Consider the following 18379-nt stretch of genomic DNA (forward strand, 5'->3'; position numbering starts at 1 on the left):
GTGTGTGTGTGTGTGTGTGTGTGTGTGTGTGTGTGTGTGTGTGTCCGTGTCCTGAGGCCTCTCTGGGTGTTTCCCAGAATGCACTGGGGCGAGTTAAACAGAGTTTCAGTCTGAACTAACACACAGCAGGAGGGAGGGAGGGTCGAGCGAGCATGTCCAGAGAGGAGAGAGAGAGAGAGAGAGAGAGATGAATAGTGTTTTGTATAAGAGGAACGTACGCTATAGAGAAATATCTCTTCATGGACTGAATCATAAAACTGACAGAGAGAGTGCCACCTACAGGCTGGAGAGATCACTGCAGCCACAGATCACTCATGCACCCGTGAATGAGTGATAGAATAATAAAGTTATATTTCTGTGTTTAAGGAGGGAAGGGGGGTTCTTCCAGGGGGTTGTTCCAGAAAAAAAACCTGCACACAATTTTAAAAACGGAACAAAATCCACCAATCAGAGTCAGGAACAGTCACATGATAAACCTGAGACGTGAACTATTGAAATCAGACACGTGGTTCAGATTCTGATGCTCGCCATCGGACCTGACTGATCAGGAACAGGAAGTGATCAGGAAGTGATCAATAACATCTCTCTGGTTTAAACATTCATGATGAGAAACATCGGACCCAGAACTAAACCCTGCCGTTCATCACATCATGAAGGTTCATCCTCAGGAGAGAAGGAAGAGAATATTTCCACCATCATAAAAAACCAAACAACCCACTGGAGGTTTGAGTCCTTTCACTGCGTTGCCGTGGATACGGGTGTGTTGCCATGGCGACATTACTACAGGCAACTACAGTTTGACCGTGAGATGAAAAGTGTGAAGCAGCAAAATATTTTATTAATAACATGAGAGAGAAACGACTCCGAGCATCTTTACACGTTCACGGTTCTGATCATCTGATCGTCAGGTTCAGATCAGATCAGCGTCTCCATGGAAACGGGATTTTAATCATCATAGAACGTCTGATCAGCGGGAACGATTCTGTAGGTTTGACCTCAGGCATCACGGAGCCACCAGGGGTCCCGTCCCCCCCCGTGTACAGTCGTCAGCCGACTTTGTGCCGATACTCAACCAGATCATGTTTGTGACTGTTTTAAAACTCTCTCTCTCTCTCTCTCTCTCTCTCTCTCTCTCACTCTCTCTCTCTCCCTCTCAGATATTGAGGAGCTGCCATGTTGGCCTCCTCCATCCCTCCATCCCTCCTCTTCCTCCTCTTCCTCTTTCTCCCCACCCCTACAACCTGCTCTGCTGATGTCATCGTGACCTCTGAACCCTCGATACTAGCGGTGAAGCTGGATGGCCCCCCCCTCTCTCACCTGCTGCTGGACTCGGGGGCCGGGCGTCTGTACGTGGGCGGAGTCGATCACCTGTACCAGCTGACGTCCGACCTGGAGGTGATGTCACATGTTCGAACCGGCCCTCACCTGGACTCCCCCGACTGCCTCCCCCCGATCAATCCACAGGAATGCCCCTCGGCCACGCCCACTCACAACCACAACAAACTGCTGCTGATGGAGGAGGGACAGGGGGCGGAGCCAGGGAGTCTGATCGTCTGTGGTTCTCTCTATCAGGGCATCTGTGACAAAAGGTAACGGATCGTCAGGATATCATCAGGTTACTGAGTTTCAAACAATGAGATGCTGTCGTCCCAACGCTCTGCCGATACATAGCCGACGCCCACACCTGAGACTGACAGACTAGCCTACTGGTTGTATTACTGTGTTGTAACTGTATAAAGCTTTTGATGATGAAGATGTTATCATCATCTCCTTACTCACGTCTCCTTTCTGTCCTCAGGAGTTTACACAACATCTCTCAGATCATCTATCGGACGTCCAACCCGGTCGACACTCAGTACGTCGCGGCCAACGACCCTCGGGTCTCCACCGTTGCCGTGGTAATAACCGTAGAAAACAAACAGGAAGTCAGCGGACAGCTGAGTCTGATGTTGGTCGGTCGAGGCTACACCAGTAAAGGTCCTGGTGACATTCCACCAATCACGACGCGGCGTCTGTCTCCAGTGGTCCCGCCTCGACGGGCGTTCTCGCAGGAGGAGGAGCTGGGAAAACTTGTTGTTGGAAGTTACTCGGAGTACAACAACCACTTTGTTAAGGCTGTCGCCCATGGTGACCATGTCTACTTCCTGTTCTCAAGGCGGGACATGTGGCACAGGAAGGAGTACCGGACGTACGCCTCCCGGCTCTGCGCCTCCGATCGCAGCTTCTACTCGTACGTGGAGGTTCCTCTTCAGTGCCACGGTGGCTACAACCTGGCTCAGGCAGCGTGGTTAGGAAACCACTCGGGTGAAGCCGCGCTGTTTGTCATCATGGCCGCTGGGCAGGCGTCCACACCTGTGGCGACAGGACGCTCAGCGCTGTGTGTGTACGGGATGGCCGAGCTGGACGCCATGCTGCGGCAAGCACAGGAAGTGTGTTACACTGAGGAGGGACGAGGGAGCAGTGGACAGGAGGAAGCCTACATCGAGTACGCTGTGTCATCGAAGTGTCTCAAACTGCCGAAGGTAAACACACACTTCAGCTTCCACCTTTTCTCTCTCCGTCGGATCAGTGAGGACCCCTGCTGGTCAGACAGAGAATGGAACGCAGTAGCCTGTTTGAGTCTAGCTGCAGTGCAGGAAGTGGAGTTTGTTTGTGTAGCGAGAGCAGTGAGAAACGCCTTCGTCACCGGGAAGTGTCCGTCAGACAGGAAACCAGTCGTTTGAAGATGTCCGTCACTAATCACCTGATTATCCTACACAAGAGCTCAGGCTCTGTTCCCAGCATGCACTGGGTGAAGGATGAGTTCACACCATGTGACATCACTAAATCAATAATCAGTGTTTTTTAACATCATGTGATTTGACACCATATTTAAATATTCATGGTCATGAAGATTAGAAAGTGCTACACAAAAACAGACCATTCGCCATTTGATCATTATTCAAGTAAACAGGTGATTAACAATTAATTTATCTATAGTTTCAACTGATGACATCACAGATTAAATATGATGATGTCACACGTTTGGAAAGAAGCTGCCATTAGTCAACATCTGTCTCACTGCTGACCCTAATACTGTGTGTGTGTGTGTGTGTGTGTGTGTGTGTGTGTGTGTGTGTGTGTGTGTGTGTGTGTGTGTGTGTGTGTGTGTGTGTGTGTGTGTGTGTGTGTGTGTGTGTGTGTGTGTGTGTGTGTGTGTGTGTGTGTGTGTGGATTAAAGTTGTTATCTTCAGCAGCTGGATTTATGGTCAGACAGCTGTCACTCAAACCCAGAGTACACACAGCTGGTCAGACTGACCCAGATATAACACACACACACACACACACAGACTAAACTGCAGTGACTGGTCTTTTTGTGTTAACCTGTCGTACAATGTAACTCCTTCATATGGCCAAAAGTATGTGGACAGGATGTTCCAGACAGGTAAGAGCTGTCACAGTGTAGTTACTGTAGTTCAGCTCCAGGGGGGCGTCCTTCTTCAGGATAGGAACTGCTGGTCTCATTCTCATTCTCTCTCTCTCTCTCTCTCTCTCTCTCTCTCGCTCTCTCTCTCTCTCTCTCTCTCTCTCTCTCTCTCTGTTCATCTGTAAGGCTTCTCTGTCGGAGTACCCCTGTGGGGGGGAACACACCCCGAACCCCATCGCCAGTGCTGTGCCGCTTCCAGCCACGCCCACCTTCACCTCCACCACCCTGCTGACCGCCGTCACCACGGCAACGGAGGCAGGACACACCATCGCCTTCCTGGGAGACAGAGAAGGGCGACTGCACAAGGTGACAACATGATAAATTATGTTTATTATTAGTTTAGCATAAGGTTTCCAGTGATGATACTGAAATCAGTTCCGTGGCTGCAGCTGTGTCACATGATCTAGAAAACAGAACCTAGTGTTTACAACATGTTTGTCGTCATGTGAATCATAGATGTGATCAAACTGTGCCCCCCCCCCTTCTCTTATTGCCACCACTGAAGTGCCCTGAAGCAAGGTAGCCCCCCCCCCCCACTTCATCCCCCAATGCAACCCCTCACGAGATTACAACAAGCAGCTGCACAAGAACACACAATTACAGTGTGTGTGGGTGTGTGTGTGCGCGTGCATGTACGTTTGTGTGTGTGTATGAAAGAGAGATGACTAACAGACGTTTAGCTTGGGGGGGGGTGTCACAGGGGAGCATACACAGACCCTTGTTGTTGATTGGTTATTGGTCCCACAGGTGACTGATAACTGTGTGTGTGTGTGTGTGTGTGTGTGTGTGTGTGTGTGTGTGTGTGTGTGTGTGTGTGTGTGTGTGTGTGTGTGTGTGTGTGTGTGTGTGTGTGTGTGTGTGTGTGCGTGTGCGAGGGGGTAATCCTGCCCTGGAGCATCACTGTGTTAAACAACAGATCTTCGATTCATACTATTAATATATAATCACCCCCAGTGGCAGCTCAGAGTCAGACCAGCGAACCTGTGGTTCTCTGGTTCTCTGGTTCTCTGGTTCAGTTTGGATCTACCTGATCAACTGAACCAGGATCAGGTCAAGTTCTCCGAAACTTCAGGCTGTGGCCTCATGTTTTGTGCGGAAGCAGCGCCATCTGCTGACAGGTCATTGCTACAGCAGCATGAACTTTTTGTATCAGCGCTCCAGACTAACGTTTAACATTGGTAGCACTGCGGTTTTTCACAAGCCTCCAACAAGGTGCATTCTCAAAAATATTAAGGTACTCGCCAATAATCAAGTGTGTGTGTGTTTGTGTGTGTGTGTCTGCGGTTCTGTTAGTCACATTTTCAAGTGTTTAAATACTTGTCTCATAAACCTTAAATGAACGCAAAGTGAACTTCAGGACTGTTCAGGTCCTAATAACTTGTGATGCGTGTGTTTATAGTTTGTGTAGAGTGGTCGTTTATCGAGCAGCTCTATCGTGAACTCTTCAGATTTATCGATGTTCGTGTTCTATATCAGGTGATGATGTCACTACGTCCGTGATGATGTCACTGACGGTGGGTGTGATGCGTATGGACAAGTGTTGATTACTTTCATGTTTTCAAGTTTCACCTAGGCTCCGCCCTTCTGAAGCACTACTATCAAAGGTCAGAGGTGAACTTTGTATCATTAACAACACGTGTGTGTGTGTGTGGCAGGTGTTCGTGCGCTCTGATTGGTCAGGTGACCTGTACGACAGCGTGCTGGTGGACAGCGGCAGCCCCGTCACTGCCGACCTCCTATTGGACCAGAGCCAGCAGCACGTCTATGTTTTGACCAGCAGGAGGGTGAGACAGAGTTTGTGTGTCTGTTGCTTTTTTTTTCGTTTTGTTAAAATACTCAAGTGTTGTTTTTCTGTCTGTCTCTCAGCTGTCCAAGGTTCACGTGTCGTCATGTGAGAAGCAGACAGACTGTCAGACCTGTCTCACTGTCAGAGACCCGCACTGTGGCTGGTGTGTCCTGGAAGGAAGGTACGTGTCTGTCTGTTTACCTGTCTGTCTGTACCTGTCTGTCTGTACCTGTCTGTCTGTACCTGTCTGTCTGTCGATCTGTCTGATCAGTCGCTCTCTCTTCTTGTGTCCAGATGTTGTCGTAAACATCAGTGTCAGCGCCACCTTCGGTCCAATCATTGGCTCTGGAGCTTCGAACGAGCCAATCAGTGTGTGACGGTTCACAGGCTTCAGCCAGCCAATCAGAGCAGAGATGAGCAGACACAGGTACTTCATGATGGTTGTTTTCTAACCAGTGGGAGCAGACGGAACCTGAACCCGGTTCTCGTTCCTCAGAACCATCCGGACTCGTGACGAGCCGAGTCACCTGACCTCGTCTGATCAGAGCTGTGTTTCTCCGTCTCCAAGGTAACGATGTCAGTCATTCAACTTCCCATCCTCACTGAGGCGGAGTCTCTGTCCTGCGTCTTCTGGCTCCTCCCACCACAGCCCGCCGTTGTCATGGGAACCAGCATCACCTGTCAGTCACCTTCACCGGGGCTCCTCCCCGACATGCCAGCAGGAAGTGGTGAGTGAGACTGTGTGTGTGTGTGTGTGTGTGTGTGTGTGTGTGTGTGTGTGTGTGTGTGTGTGTGTGTGTGTGTGTGTGTGTGTGTGTGTGTGTGTGTGTGTGTGTGTGTGTGTGTGTGTGTGTGTGTGTGTGTGTTTTAATCATCAGGATGTAACAACAAAATGAAAATAAACCAAACATGACTGAAATGTTGAAACAATATAATATGATATAACAAGTGAGGAATATATGAGAAGAAAGACATGATTGTGTCCATTCCAATGTCAGGGGATTGAAGTAACTTTTATATTTATATTAAGATCTAATGATAGTGTTTATATTTAGTATTAATTTCTGATGATGTTGTAAAGTTCAATGTGTTTGTTGTTGACTGGACAGATTCTGGATCGTGTGACGAGCTGTTCTGTTATTTATATTTACGTGTGTGTGTCCAGGATGATGTTGTGTTGCTCCCAATGTTGCTGCCGCCAATCATTTTTCCTTTCCTTACGTAAAAGTGGTCCGATGTTTCCTTTGCTAAAGGAGACGAGTTAGGAAGCGTTGAAGCTCCTCCCCTTGTCCCTTAGAGAATTTGAACAGCTCTTATTATGGCGTCCGCTGAAATCCCTCCGGGTTGTTTCACTCCCTTGATACGAGTCGTCCTGTGTCAGCTGACTTCCTGTCTGTCCGCCTCTAGATCACATGATACTGCCCGTGTCACTGAGGTTTGGTCACGTGACCATCACCACAGGCAACATGACGTTCTACGACTGTGGAGCCGTGAGCCGCCTGAACCAGAGCTCCCAGTAAGAAACCACACTGACGATGATGAAGATGTTGATGAAGATGTTGATGAAGATGTTGATGAAGATGTTGATATTGATGATGTGTCTCCAGGTGTTTGTCCTGTGTCTCCAGCGTGTGGGGGTGTAACTGGTGTCCTTTGGATCAACTCTGCACTCACAACCAGAGCTGTCCTAGCCAACACACCATCCTGACCCAGAGAGTGAGACAGTCTGTCTGTCTCTCTACCTGTCTGTCTCTCCCAAACTGTCTGTACCTTCCTATCTGTCTGTCTGTACCTGTATATATGTCTGTCTTTCTTCACCTGCATGTCTGTCTGTCATTACTTCTCTGTCTGTACCTTTCATTCTGTCCCTCTCTACCTGACTGTCTGTAGCTGTCCGTCTGTCTGTCCCTCTCTGCCAGTCTGTCTCTCTGTAACTGTCTGTGTCTGTACCTGTCTTTCTCTGTAGCTGTCTCTCACCCTCTCCTGTCTGTCTCTCTGCAGGACTCCCCTGGTCCCTCCTCGTGTCCTCTGGTCTTCTCCCTGCAGAGTTCTGCCTTAGTGCCTCTGGGCCTGAGCAGCAGTGTTGTGCTACAGGGACGGAACCTGGATGTCTACAAGGTGAGAACCATGTGTGTTGGACCTGTCCGGGTCAGAACCGGATCAGAACCGGATCCTTCTGGATTCAGTCTGGTCTTCAGACAAGCCGTTGTGCGTCTGGTGTGAGCAGCAGCTGAACCCTTCACTGTGTCTCTGCAGGACAACGCCCCCTATGTTTGTGTTGTGGAAATACACAATCTCAAGGTGAACCTGACTGCCGCTGTGGAGAGGACACACAACAACACACACACCTTCACCTGCAGCCCACACCAGGTAACACATGCACGCACACACCAGGTAACACACACACACACCAGGTAACACATGCACGCACACACCAGGTAACACACACATCCACACGCACACAAGCACACAAGCACACAAGCACACACACACACACACACACACACACTTTCACCTGTAGCCCACACCAGGTAACACCTGTCTCTCCCACCTGTCTCTCCCACCTGTCTCTCTCACCTGTATCTCTCACCTGTCTCTCCCACCTGCCTCTCACACCTGTCTCTCCCACCTGTCTCTCACACCCGTCTTTCCCACCTGTCTCTCACACCTGTCTCTCCCACATGTCTCTCACACCTGTCTCTCACACCTGTATCTCACACCTGCCTGTCCACCTGTCTCTCTGTAGTTTCAGTATACAGTCAGTCAGCTCCAGTATTCTGCAGCTGTCTACCTGCGGAGAGGAGGAAGACGCATCGATGTCTCACCTGGTCTCCAACGTAAGAACCTCTTGAATCCTTGTATGTTTGTGTTCATATGTGTTTGTGTGTTTGTGTACGTGTGTGTTTGTGTGCGCGTCTAAAATTTGTGTCTATTCTTTAGTCCAGTTGTACGACTGCTCTGCCGGCCAATCGGATTGCTCGCAGTGTAGGGCGGTACCTGAGGAGTATGGTTGTGTCTGGTGTCCAGGAAGCCCCACCCCCAGCTGTGTTTACAACCAATCATGCAGCAGCATACCTGTAGACACCTGCCCACCTCCTCAGATCACACAGGTGAGTCTAACAACCACCATGTCTGTTGGTAGAGATCTGTTGCCATGGAAACTTTCAAATTGTCTGTCTGCCCACCTGTCTGTCTGCCCAGGTGGTGCCTGTCTCTGGTCCTCTGGAGGGCGGAGTCTTGGTGACGATAACAGGTTCAAATCTGGGGATGAGTTATCAGGATGTGGTGGGCGGAGTCACAGTGGCAGGTGTTCAATGCCTGCCACAACCTAAAGGTTACGAGATCTCCACCAGGTGACACACGCACACTCACACACACACACACACACAAACACCTACACGAATTTGAAAATGTGTATCACAGTGTGTGTTTGTGTGTGTTGTAGGGTTGTGTGTGATCTTCAGCCCAGTGGGAAGCAGAGGAAGGGGAGTGTTCTGGTTACCGTGGGAACCACCCCGCCTGGAAGATCGAAGCAGATCTTTACCTATCAGGTGAGAGAGATGTGTCAACATCCTCCTCCTCCTCCTCCTCCTCCTCCTCCTCCTCGTCCCCCTTCTCGTCCTCCTCCTCCTCGTCCTCCTCGTCCTCCTTGTCCTCCTCGTCCTCCTCCTCCTCCTCCTCCTCGTCCCCCTTCTCGTCCTCCTCCTCCTCCTCGTCGTTCAGTGAGCAGAGATCCTCATCGATGGATTGACTGGACGATGGCTCTGATCCCGCTCCTTCTTGTGTTCAGGACCCTCAGCTCCTGGATCTGGTTCCTGGTAAAGGTCCAGTCTCTGGAGGAACCAGACTGACGATCAGAGGACAGCAGCTGCTGACTGGACAGAGGTCGGACCTGAGCGCCTTCCTGGGTCCACAGCCCTGCTACATGTGAGTTCTACAGGACCATGGTACTATGGGAATATGGTACTACATTATTAAAGTACTATTTGTACTAAGGGACCTAAGAATTACCGTATTTCTGGACTACAGTACTGCAGTACTAAGGTACTACAGTACTACGTTATAAGGGTTCTACCGTAGTACCCTTCTAGGGGATCTACACTATTCAAGTACTTTGGGACTACGGGACAATGGGACTACGTTATTGTGCTGTGGTCCAATGGGTTAGGGGTCATGGGGTCAGTGGGACTGACTTGTTGATGTCCTCTCTTCATCTCAGTGTCGGGGAGGTGAACGACACCCAGTTGATGTGTCAGACTGGTTCCAGTCCTCGTACTGGTGGAGTCACAGTTCGAGTTTTCTTCGGGAAAGCGGAGCGGAGCGTTCCCAATGTGACCTTCCATTACCTCGACGATCCCGTCATCACTGAGGCCAACCCTGCGGAGAGCTTCTACGCGTAAGAACTTCATCTCCAATAGCAAATAATAATTCATCGATTAACCTGATGCCTTAATAAGGTGCTGACTTCCTGTCCTCAGAGGGGGGCGTGTCATCATGGTAACAGGCAGGAACCTGGATGTGGTGCAGCAGCCAATCCTATCCGTGTGGGTGGAGCCTTTGGAGGTCCAGAGGGTGAAACGGAGGAAACGACTTGCTCTCCTCTCTGCCAAGCAGCAGCTGGTCTTCAACAGCTCCATGACAACGGTGACATAAAGCACCATCAGCCATGATCTTGGTTGGATAATATATAAACATGAATTCAACATGTCTGTCTCTTTCCACCTGTCTTTCTCTCAGGTGTCAGAGCGCTGTTCAGTTCTGTCGTCCTCTCAGATGACCTGTCCCACCCCCACAGTGACCCCAGAGGTCAAAGTAAAAGGCGTGTGGTTCCAGCTGGACAACGTCAGAGTTCACTACGAGAGTATCAAGGTACCCCTCTGTTTCCATGAAGAATCTTGAGATATTTATGTCTCAGAGCTGCTTTGTTGAAGGTCAATGAGTTCATTTGATGAGTAACCTGTCTGTCTCTCTTCATGTCTCTCTGTTCACCTACCTGTCTGTCTCTCAGGGTAAAAGCTTTACTTATTATCCAAACCCACAACTGTTCCCTCTGAACCGAGAAGCTCCAGAAGCTCCGTATCGTTTCAAACCAGGAGGAGTGATCGCTGTGGAGGTAAATTGGAACAGGAGCAGAATGCATCACTCACACATCTGGTGGGGTTCAGGAACAGACAGAATGTTTCAGTTCCTCGTGTCTGTCTGTCTGTCCCTCAGGGTCAGGACCTGACCAGAGCCATGTCCAGACAGGAAGTGACTGCTCGCCTCGGAGATCAGGAGTGTGAGGTGAAAACTCTGGACAACACTCACCTGTACTGTGAACCTCCAGAGATCCAACCAGTGAGCGTGGACCAGAGCAACGAGCTGCCCAGCCTCAAGGTAACACACAGACACACCTGGACACAAACAACACTATAGTTACACACAATAAATACAAATCTGTATGTCTCTCCCTCTCTCTCTCTCAGGTCTTCATGGGAAACCTGCAGGTCGACCTGGGATTGGTGCAGTACGACAGTGACTCTCTGCTGTCTCCCGTCCCATTGGCTGCTCAGATCGGTTTGGCTGCAGGAGTAGCTGTCATCATCCTGTCAGTGCTGGTCATCATCCTGATGTACAGGTACGAACCCGTCTGTCTGCCTCCACCTGTAGACCTCCCAGCTTTCTGAGACACATGCTGTCTCACATCCTGTCATTACAGTCACGTGAGGTGGTCACTGGATTCCACTGCATCTCCTAATAGATCCTTTCACCGAAATCTTACAGTGAAATAATTGTTGGGTTTGATGACTTGTGTTTCTGCAGGAGGAAGAGTAAACAGGCTCTCAGAGATTATAAGAAGGTTTTGCTGCAGTTGGAAACTCTGGAGATCAACGTGGGAGATCAGTGTCGCAAAGAGTTCACAGGTAGGAAAACTCATGGTCATGTCCCTCTCAACAGCCAATCAGCAGCTGTAGATTTCTGTCAGTTACGTGAACTTCTCCTTCTTGAAGGTTGAGAATGAAGACTTTAAGTTGACCCTGTTAAGGGCAGCAAGACATAAACATGAGATCATGTCAGGAAAAATCTCAAAGAATTAATAAATAACATAAATCTGTTTTAATCCCTAACCCTGTCTTTTCCTCCTCTTCATAAAGACCTGATGACGGAGATGATGGACTTGAGCAGTGATGTTGGAGGACCAGGACTCCCGCTGCTGGACTACAGGACGTATGCAGAGAGAGTTTTCTTCCCCGGCCAACAGACGGCGCTGTTGAGTCGCCAGCTGGACCTGCCGGACTCCAGGAGACAGACTGTTGAACAGGGTCTCCAGCAGCTGAGCAACCTGCTCAACAACAGACTCTTCCTCACCCGGGTGAGTGATGGAGGTGGTTGCCTAGTGACAACTGGATTTGTGTGAGTGATGTCACTTCCTGTTTTTGTCTTAGTTGAAACCTGTGAGTGATGTCAATTCCTGTCTGTGCCTCAGTTCATCCACACTCTGGAGGCTCAGCAGAGTTTCTCTCAGAGAGACCGGGGTTACGTCGCAAGTCTTCTCACCATCGCTCTTCATGATAAACTGGAGTACTTCACCGAGGTCATGAAGAACCTGCTGCAGGACCTGGTGCTGCAGTACGTCGCCAAGAATCCCAAACTCATGCTGCGCCGGTACGTGAAACAAACGCACCTTCAACTCCAGAACTCCTGGACTTTCTTTAGACTCTTAAAGTCTCATCGCTGCTCTGTAACAGAAACTCACGAATAACCAATGTACTCCAGTTCCCCTTGGAGGAGCCCAAGGTGTACTGCACCATCCATAGCGTGGTTGTGTGATGGAGGTTTCAGTCCTCATGTGGTCTCAGGGTTTAGGTTCTGCTGTGGTCTCAGGATTCAGGATTTGGTGTGGTCTCAGGGTTCAGGTTCTGCTGTGGTCTCAGGATTCAGGTCCTGGGGGACAGTTTGATTCGGTCCTTAGTCCCTGCTCACCTCTCTGTCTCTCTTTCTGTCTGTCTCTCAGGACAGAGACAGTTGTAGAGAAGATGTTGACCAACTGGATGTCGATCTGTCTCTACTCCTTCCTAAAGGTAAAGTATTGTCTGTCTTTTTACCTGTCTGACTTTGCTGTGACCAGTCTGTGATTCTTCTCAGTCTTACCTGTCTGTCTGTTTACTTGTCTGTCTGTCAGGAGGTGGCGGGGGAGCCTCTGTACGTGCTCTACAGAGCTATAAAGTACCAGGTGGATAAAGGTCCGGTCGACGCTGTGACAGGAAAAGCCAAACGAACGCTGAACGACAGTCACCTGCTGAGAGAGGACATCGACTACTGCGCTATGGTAACCACGGCAACACACACCAGTCTGTAGCATTCATTCACACTGTGGAGCGGTAGACATCCTAGAATAAACAACACAAGGTGAAACAGTTCATTCACAAACATAAACAAGGAGATTATGAATTTAGAACATGAGTTAACCTGTCTGTCTCTCTACCTGTCTGTCTGTACTTGTCTGTCTCTCTGTACCTGTCTGTCGATACTTGTCTGTCAGACTCTGACGGTTTTGGTGAAGAATGGGGTTGAGGTTCAGCCGTGTCCTGTTAAAGTTCTCGACATGGACACCATCACACAGGTAAGTACCTGTCTGTCTGATTAGCACCTGCATGTCTTGCTGTCACATCTCTCCCTCTCACCTGTCTATCTGTTTGCCTGTCTGCCTGCAGGTGAAGGATAAGATCCTGGATCAGGTGTACAGAGGAGCTCCGTTTTCTCAGAGACCAGCAGCCGACAGTTTGGACTTGGGTACGCTCACCTGTCTCACCTGTCTCACCTGTCTCACCTGTCTCTCCTGTCTCACCTGTCTCTCCTGTCTCTCCTGTCTCACCTGTCTCATCTGTCTCACTTGTCTCACCTGTCTTATCTGTCTCATCTGTCTCATCTGTCTCACCTGTCTCACCTGTCTCATCTGTCTCTCCTGTCTGATTGACAGCTCATACTGACCCATGTCTCTGTGTTCAATGACAGAGTGGCGTTCAGGTCAGGCGGGTCACCTGACCCTGTCAGATGATGATGTCACAGCGGTGGTTCAAGGTCGCTGGAAACGAATCAACACGCTGCAGCACTACAAGGTAAAACAAAAAGACAATCACAACTTGTCTTTACATCCACCACCACTCTGTTCATGTTCTTTTCTTCCACTTTTTCTTGTTCTCTGAGCTCTTCTTCACCTCCATGTTCCTCAGGTTCCAGACGGAGCGACAGTTGCTCTGATTCCTCGTTCTCAGAGTTCAGTTGGAATCAACCAGGTGTTCCAGACTGGAGAGAGTAAGAACCTAACCCATCCACAGTGTGGAGCATACAGAACCCAAAGCCAATATAGAACATCTGGAGCTGAGAACCACAAGAGAGTTAACCATGTAGAACATCTAGCACCCAGAAGCTGTGCAAACAAACACAAGAATGGACCTGTTTGGAATATAAGGAGAAATATTTAATCAAAAACACAGAATGAATATGGAGACCATCTAGAACATTTACAACATCAACACAACGCAAAACCTAGAACCAACACAAATGAACCATCTAGCAAATGTAACACCAGCAACTGAAACAGAGAGGATCACCTAGAACTTTTAAAATAAAGAAACAAAACATAGGACATCCTTAACCAACACAAAGAAAACCATATATAAAACCATCTAGCACATTAAGGGCCCAGAACACAGACCAGACAATGTCGGGATCCTGAGGGACCGTAAGAATGTTTTTAATCTATTGAGTACCACAAATCAATCTAAAAATCTTAAGAGAACCACTTAGAACCAACACCTGTCATCAGTGTGACTGACATCTCTGTGTGTTGCCATAGAAACTCCGATGCTCGAGGGTGAGGAGGAGGAGGGTCTGCGTCTGTGGCACCTGGTGAAGAGCAGCGAAGATCCGGAAATCCCAAAACACAGAAAGAGCAGCATGAGGGAGAGAGAGCGCGCTAAAGCCATACCTGAGATTTACCTGACCAGACTGCTGTCCATGAAGGTAACACACACGAACACACCTGAGATTTACCTGAGCACTGCTGTTCATGAAGGTAACATGCGTTTACACATGAACTCTCTCCCTGGCTCGCTGTAGGGGACACTGCAGAAGTTTGTGGACGATGTCTTTGTAGCGATTCTCAGTACAAAACGTCCTCCTCCGATCGCAGTCAGATTTTTCTTTGACTTCCTGGACGACATGGCAGAGAAACATGGTATCGACGACCCAGAGACCGTCCACATCTGGAAGACAAACAGGTGAGACTCACCTGGTAACCTGACTCACCTGTCTCTTTGACCTGTGTATCTGACCTGTCTGTCTCTCTGTCTCCAGTCTCCCTCTCAGGTTCTGGGTGAACATCCTGAAGAACCCTCAGTTTGTTTTGGATGTTCAGGTGAGCGACAGCATCGACGCCATTCTGTCTGTCATCGCTCAGACCTTCATCGACTCCTGCACCACCTCCGAGCACAAAGTGGGACGGGTAAGACCTGTCTGTCTCTCCCTCTGTCTGTCTCTTTGCCTGTCTCTGTAGCATCAGCATAGTGTTCCCATACCTGTGTTTTGTTCGTGGTCGTGTGACCTCATCGCTTTTTTGTCCAATCAGGATTCTCCTGTCAACAAGCTGCTGTATGCCAGAGAGATCCCCCGATACAAGCAGCTGGTGGAGAGGTGAGATTCACCAGAGAAACACACTCTCTACTGCACAGCTACCAGATACACACACTCTCTACTGCACAGCTACCAGAGACACACACTCTCTACTGTACAGCTACCAGAGAAGCACACTCTCTACTGCACAGCTACCAGAGAAACACACTCACTGTGATACATGTACAATAGAAACACACTCACTGCTGTACAGTTACCATAGAAACACACATACACCAACACAAACATTGTAAATAAGGATGCTGTGCTAATGTGTGTGTGTTGTACAGGTATTACAGTGATATCCACAGTGCTGCGTCGGGATGTTATCAGGAGATGAATTCTACTCTGACTGAACTTTCAGGGGTCAGTGAACACAACACATCATGTTTACTGCAGGATATGATTCACATGAACACGTTGACATGTTCACATCATCACATGAACTCTCACTGTGTTTGTTTCAGAGTTTTGCTTCAGAAATGAACAGTGTTGTGGCTCTTCATGAACTCTACAAGTACATCAACAAATACTATGACCAGGTAACACACACACACATGAACAAAAACACACACACACGATGGTATCTGATACTGTCTGTACCTGACTCTCTCTCTCCGTACCTGTCTGTCTCTCAGATCATCATGTCTCTGGAGGAGGACACTTCAGGTCAGAAGATGCAGTTGGCTTATCGGCTGCAGCAGGTTGCTGCTCTGGTGGAGAACAAGGTCACTGACCTCTGATGACCTCTGTTGACCTCTGACCACTGGAGATCTGTGAGGTCAAGGATGAAGATGAAGCTTCTTCAGCAGCAAATCACTGGACGCCTTTCAACATTGTGTCTTCCTGCTGTGTGTGCGTGCGTCCTGTGTGTGTGTGTGTGTGTGTGTGTGTGTGTGTATGTGTAAACCAAACCAACCTGACTCACCAGTCTGTGAAAAACGACAATCTTACCAATCAGATCAGGGAAAATATCTTCTGCTGCCTTGCACTACATTTCCCAGAGTTCCCTGCTGCGCTGTTCTGCTGCCTGCAAAAATTCAAAAAGCACAATCGTAATAGTTTGTATTGATTATTGATCTGCTGGATGTTTTTTATCGTCTGCAACCAGCGTCAGCACAACCTACAGGACGTGAGACGTTCATTGAATCAGGGATTTTCTAAATCAGTTTCAGTCTGACTCCATGTTCTGGTCAACAGCAGCTGAAGCTGATCTTTCATCTAAACCAGGTGAACTTGACCTCGAGGGTCACGGTGAAGAGCAAAGAAAGATCGATAAAAACGATCAACAAAATCACAATTCTGGGGGTTTATATTGTGTGCGTGTGTGTGTGTGTGTGTCACTAACTTATTGTGTGTACATACTGTAAGTCCTATTTATACCTATTTATCCTGTGTAGGCCGTCACTCTTGCAGCTAGGTGGCACTGCATCCTGGTGCATCACGGGAAGAAATTTAAATTAAAATTTTTAACTTTTATTGAACCAGGGAGGAAACAAACTCCTTATCACTTGTAGAACTACAAGTCTAACACTGGATGTAGTGTATATAACAGCTAGCAAAACATACACTGTAATAGAGAACAGCTAGCATAACATACACTGTATTAGAGAATTGCTAGCATAACATACACTAAAACAGAACAGCTAGCATAACATAAACTGTAATACAGAACAGCTAGCATAACATACACTGTATAAGAGAACAGCTAGCATAACATACACTGTAATACAGAACAGCTAGCATAACACACACTAATAAAGAAACAGCTAGCATAACCTACAGTCATACAGGACAGCTAGCATAACACCACGCTGTAACACAGAACAGCTAGCATAGCACTGGGCGGCTGTGGCTAAGGGGCTAGAGCAGTCGTCCTCTAACCAGAAGGTCAACGGCTCGATCCCAGTCTTCCCCAGGCCGAAGTGTCCTTGGCCAAGACACTGAACCCCAAGTTGTCCCGTCTCATAGAGAATGTGCTACACATTGATGCACTGTATGAATGTGTGTGTGACTGTAAAACTGTACTGTAAAGAGCTTTGAGTGTCGTCGAGACGAGAAAAGATCTTTATAAATATCGACCATTTACCACTAAACTGTATTACAGAACAGCTAGCATAACATGCCCTGTAATACAGAACAGCTAGCATAACATGCCCTGTGATACAGAACAGCTAGCATAACATGCCCTGTGATACAGAGCAGCTAGCATAACATGCCCTGTGATACAGAACAGCTAGCATAACATGCCCTGTGATACAGAACAGCTAGCATAACGTGCCCTGTGATACAGAACAGCTAGCATAACATGCCCTGTAATACAGAACAGCTAGCATAGCACTGCACTCTATTATAGAACAGATAACAGGTGTTTACAAAGATGGCTCCGACGTACTATCAGATATGCTAGCTGTTTGATATTAGCTATTTGAAAGACGCATATTAAAGCAGCAGATATCTAAAAACCGTGGGTTCAAATGCTTCTGTGGTGTTGGTTTGCGTAGCAGCCTCGTGACGCTGCTGTTGTTAGCTAGCTACCAACCTCCATCGTTGTTTTAGTTTGTTTAACCTATTTATAGAAGCATGTTATATTTTTAACTCTGATCTCAATCAGCTGAAGTGTCACTGACTGAATCCAACATCATCAGCAGCAATAATAAGACAGAGAGAAGCCCGACTGTGTCTCCATGGCAGCAGTTAGCTGTCGCTGTGTTTCCTCTGTGGACGTCATGGTTTTATTTAGTCTTCTTCCGTCAGCTGTAAAGTGAAGCTGAACTCTTCCTGGACTCTGTGTGTTTGAGTGCAACTGAACTGAGGCTGAACCCACCGGGCAATAACTCACAGTGTTGGTTCGTGCTGCACGACTGAAGCACAAAGTTTTAAATGTTTTCTGAACCATCTTCTCTGCGTTTCTTCTTCTGATTATTGCTGTTTATCTCTCCTCTGTTTTTGCCTTGCGTGTTTTTTGAGCCTGTGTTTGACCCGTAGTTGTAGTTCTCTGGTCAGATTAGACATCTGCATGCGTGTAACAATGATGACGAGTTATGATGCTACTTTTTTTCTAAATGACGGCAAAAGGCAGAGCTTCAACTCTGCTGTGTCGCCATGTTTGTCGATGGGGGTGAAGGTTTGACCTTTGACCTCCTGATCTCTGTACAGTTTTCTAATCTGGATGTGATGAAACAGGTCCTCTGCTCTGATTGGTCGAGCTGTTTGTTGCGGAGATGTTTTTTCTACAAGGGAATAAAAAGTTTAAGGTGTTTGTATAAAATGAGCCAGGATCAGTTGTGATGAAGCACAGACTGTTTTTCTATTGACTGTGTACAGTTTGATAACAGTGTGTAAATATAAATACTTGAGGGGGATGATCAGTGCGTCTGCAATGGAATGCGTTTTTATTGTGAAGAAGCAACACAATTTGTATCATGTAAAAATAAAGTTATAATTTTAACAGTTCTTATGTCTTTGTGTCA

General features: G+C 48.0%; 1 protein-coding gene across 1 annotated transcript in view; it reads left to right on the forward strand.

Annotated features, from left to right (window-relative positions):
- plxnb3 (plexin B3) overlaps positions 1-18327 on the forward strand; it is a 29702-nt gene extending 11375 nt beyond the window's left edge. The window contains exons 2-39 of the mRNA XM_061075243.1: positions 1158-1589; positions 1799-2522; positions 3593-3772; positions 5122-5250; positions 5333-5433; positions 5547-5679; positions 5821-5980; positions 6660-6768; positions 6860-6968; positions 7254-7370; positions 7509-7622; positions 7999-8089; positions 8193-8362; positions 8454-8605; positions 8698-8803; positions 9043-9179; positions 9472-9648; positions 9731-9896; positions 9990-10121; positions 10261-10365; positions 10467-10628; positions 10718-10869; positions 11055-11155; positions 11387-11604; positions 11719-11897; positions 12247-12313; positions 12415-12561; positions 12775-12855; positions 12947-13025; positions 13248-13351; positions 13466-13547; positions 14092-14258; positions 14355-14515; positions 14592-14739; positions 14863-14927; positions 15197-15272; positions 15374-15448; positions 15545-18327. Of these exons, the coding sequence (XP_060931226.1) occupies positions 1174-1589; positions 1799-2522; positions 3593-3772; positions 5122-5250; positions 5333-5433; positions 5547-5679; positions 5821-5980; positions 6660-6768; positions 6860-6968; positions 7254-7370; positions 7509-7622; positions 7999-8089; positions 8193-8362; positions 8454-8605; positions 8698-8803; positions 9043-9179; positions 9472-9648; positions 9731-9896; positions 9990-10121; positions 10261-10365; positions 10467-10628; positions 10718-10869; positions 11055-11155; positions 11387-11604; positions 11719-11897; positions 12247-12313; positions 12415-12561; positions 12775-12855; positions 12947-13025; positions 13248-13351; positions 13466-13547; positions 14092-14258; positions 14355-14515; positions 14592-14739; positions 14863-14927; positions 15197-15272; positions 15374-15448; positions 15545-15649 (5697 nt within the window). The 5' untranslated portion in view covers positions 1158-1173 and the 3' untranslated portion in view covers positions 15650-18327. The remainder of the gene's footprint in view (positions 1-1157; positions 1590-1798; positions 2523-3592; positions 3773-5121; positions 5251-5332; positions 5434-5546; positions 5680-5820; positions 5981-6659; positions 6769-6859; positions 6969-7253; positions 7371-7508; positions 7623-7998; positions 8090-8192; positions 8363-8453; positions 8606-8697; positions 8804-9042; positions 9180-9471; positions 9649-9730; positions 9897-9989; positions 10122-10260; positions 10366-10466; positions 10629-10717; positions 10870-11054; positions 11156-11386; positions 11605-11718; positions 11898-12246; positions 12314-12414; positions 12562-12774; positions 12856-12946; positions 13026-13247; positions 13352-13465; positions 13548-14091; positions 14259-14354; positions 14516-14591; positions 14740-14862; positions 14928-15196; positions 15273-15373; positions 15449-15544) is intronic.
- The last annotated feature ends 52 nt before the right edge of the window (positions 18328-18379 follow it).

Source organism: Limanda limanda, chromosome 7, assembly GCF_963576545.1.
Source record: "Limanda limanda chromosome 7, fLimLim1.1, whole genome shotgun sequence".
Classification (NCBI taxonomy): domain Eukaryota; kingdom Metazoa; phylum Chordata; class Actinopteri; order Pleuronectiformes; family Pleuronectidae; genus Limanda; species Limanda limanda.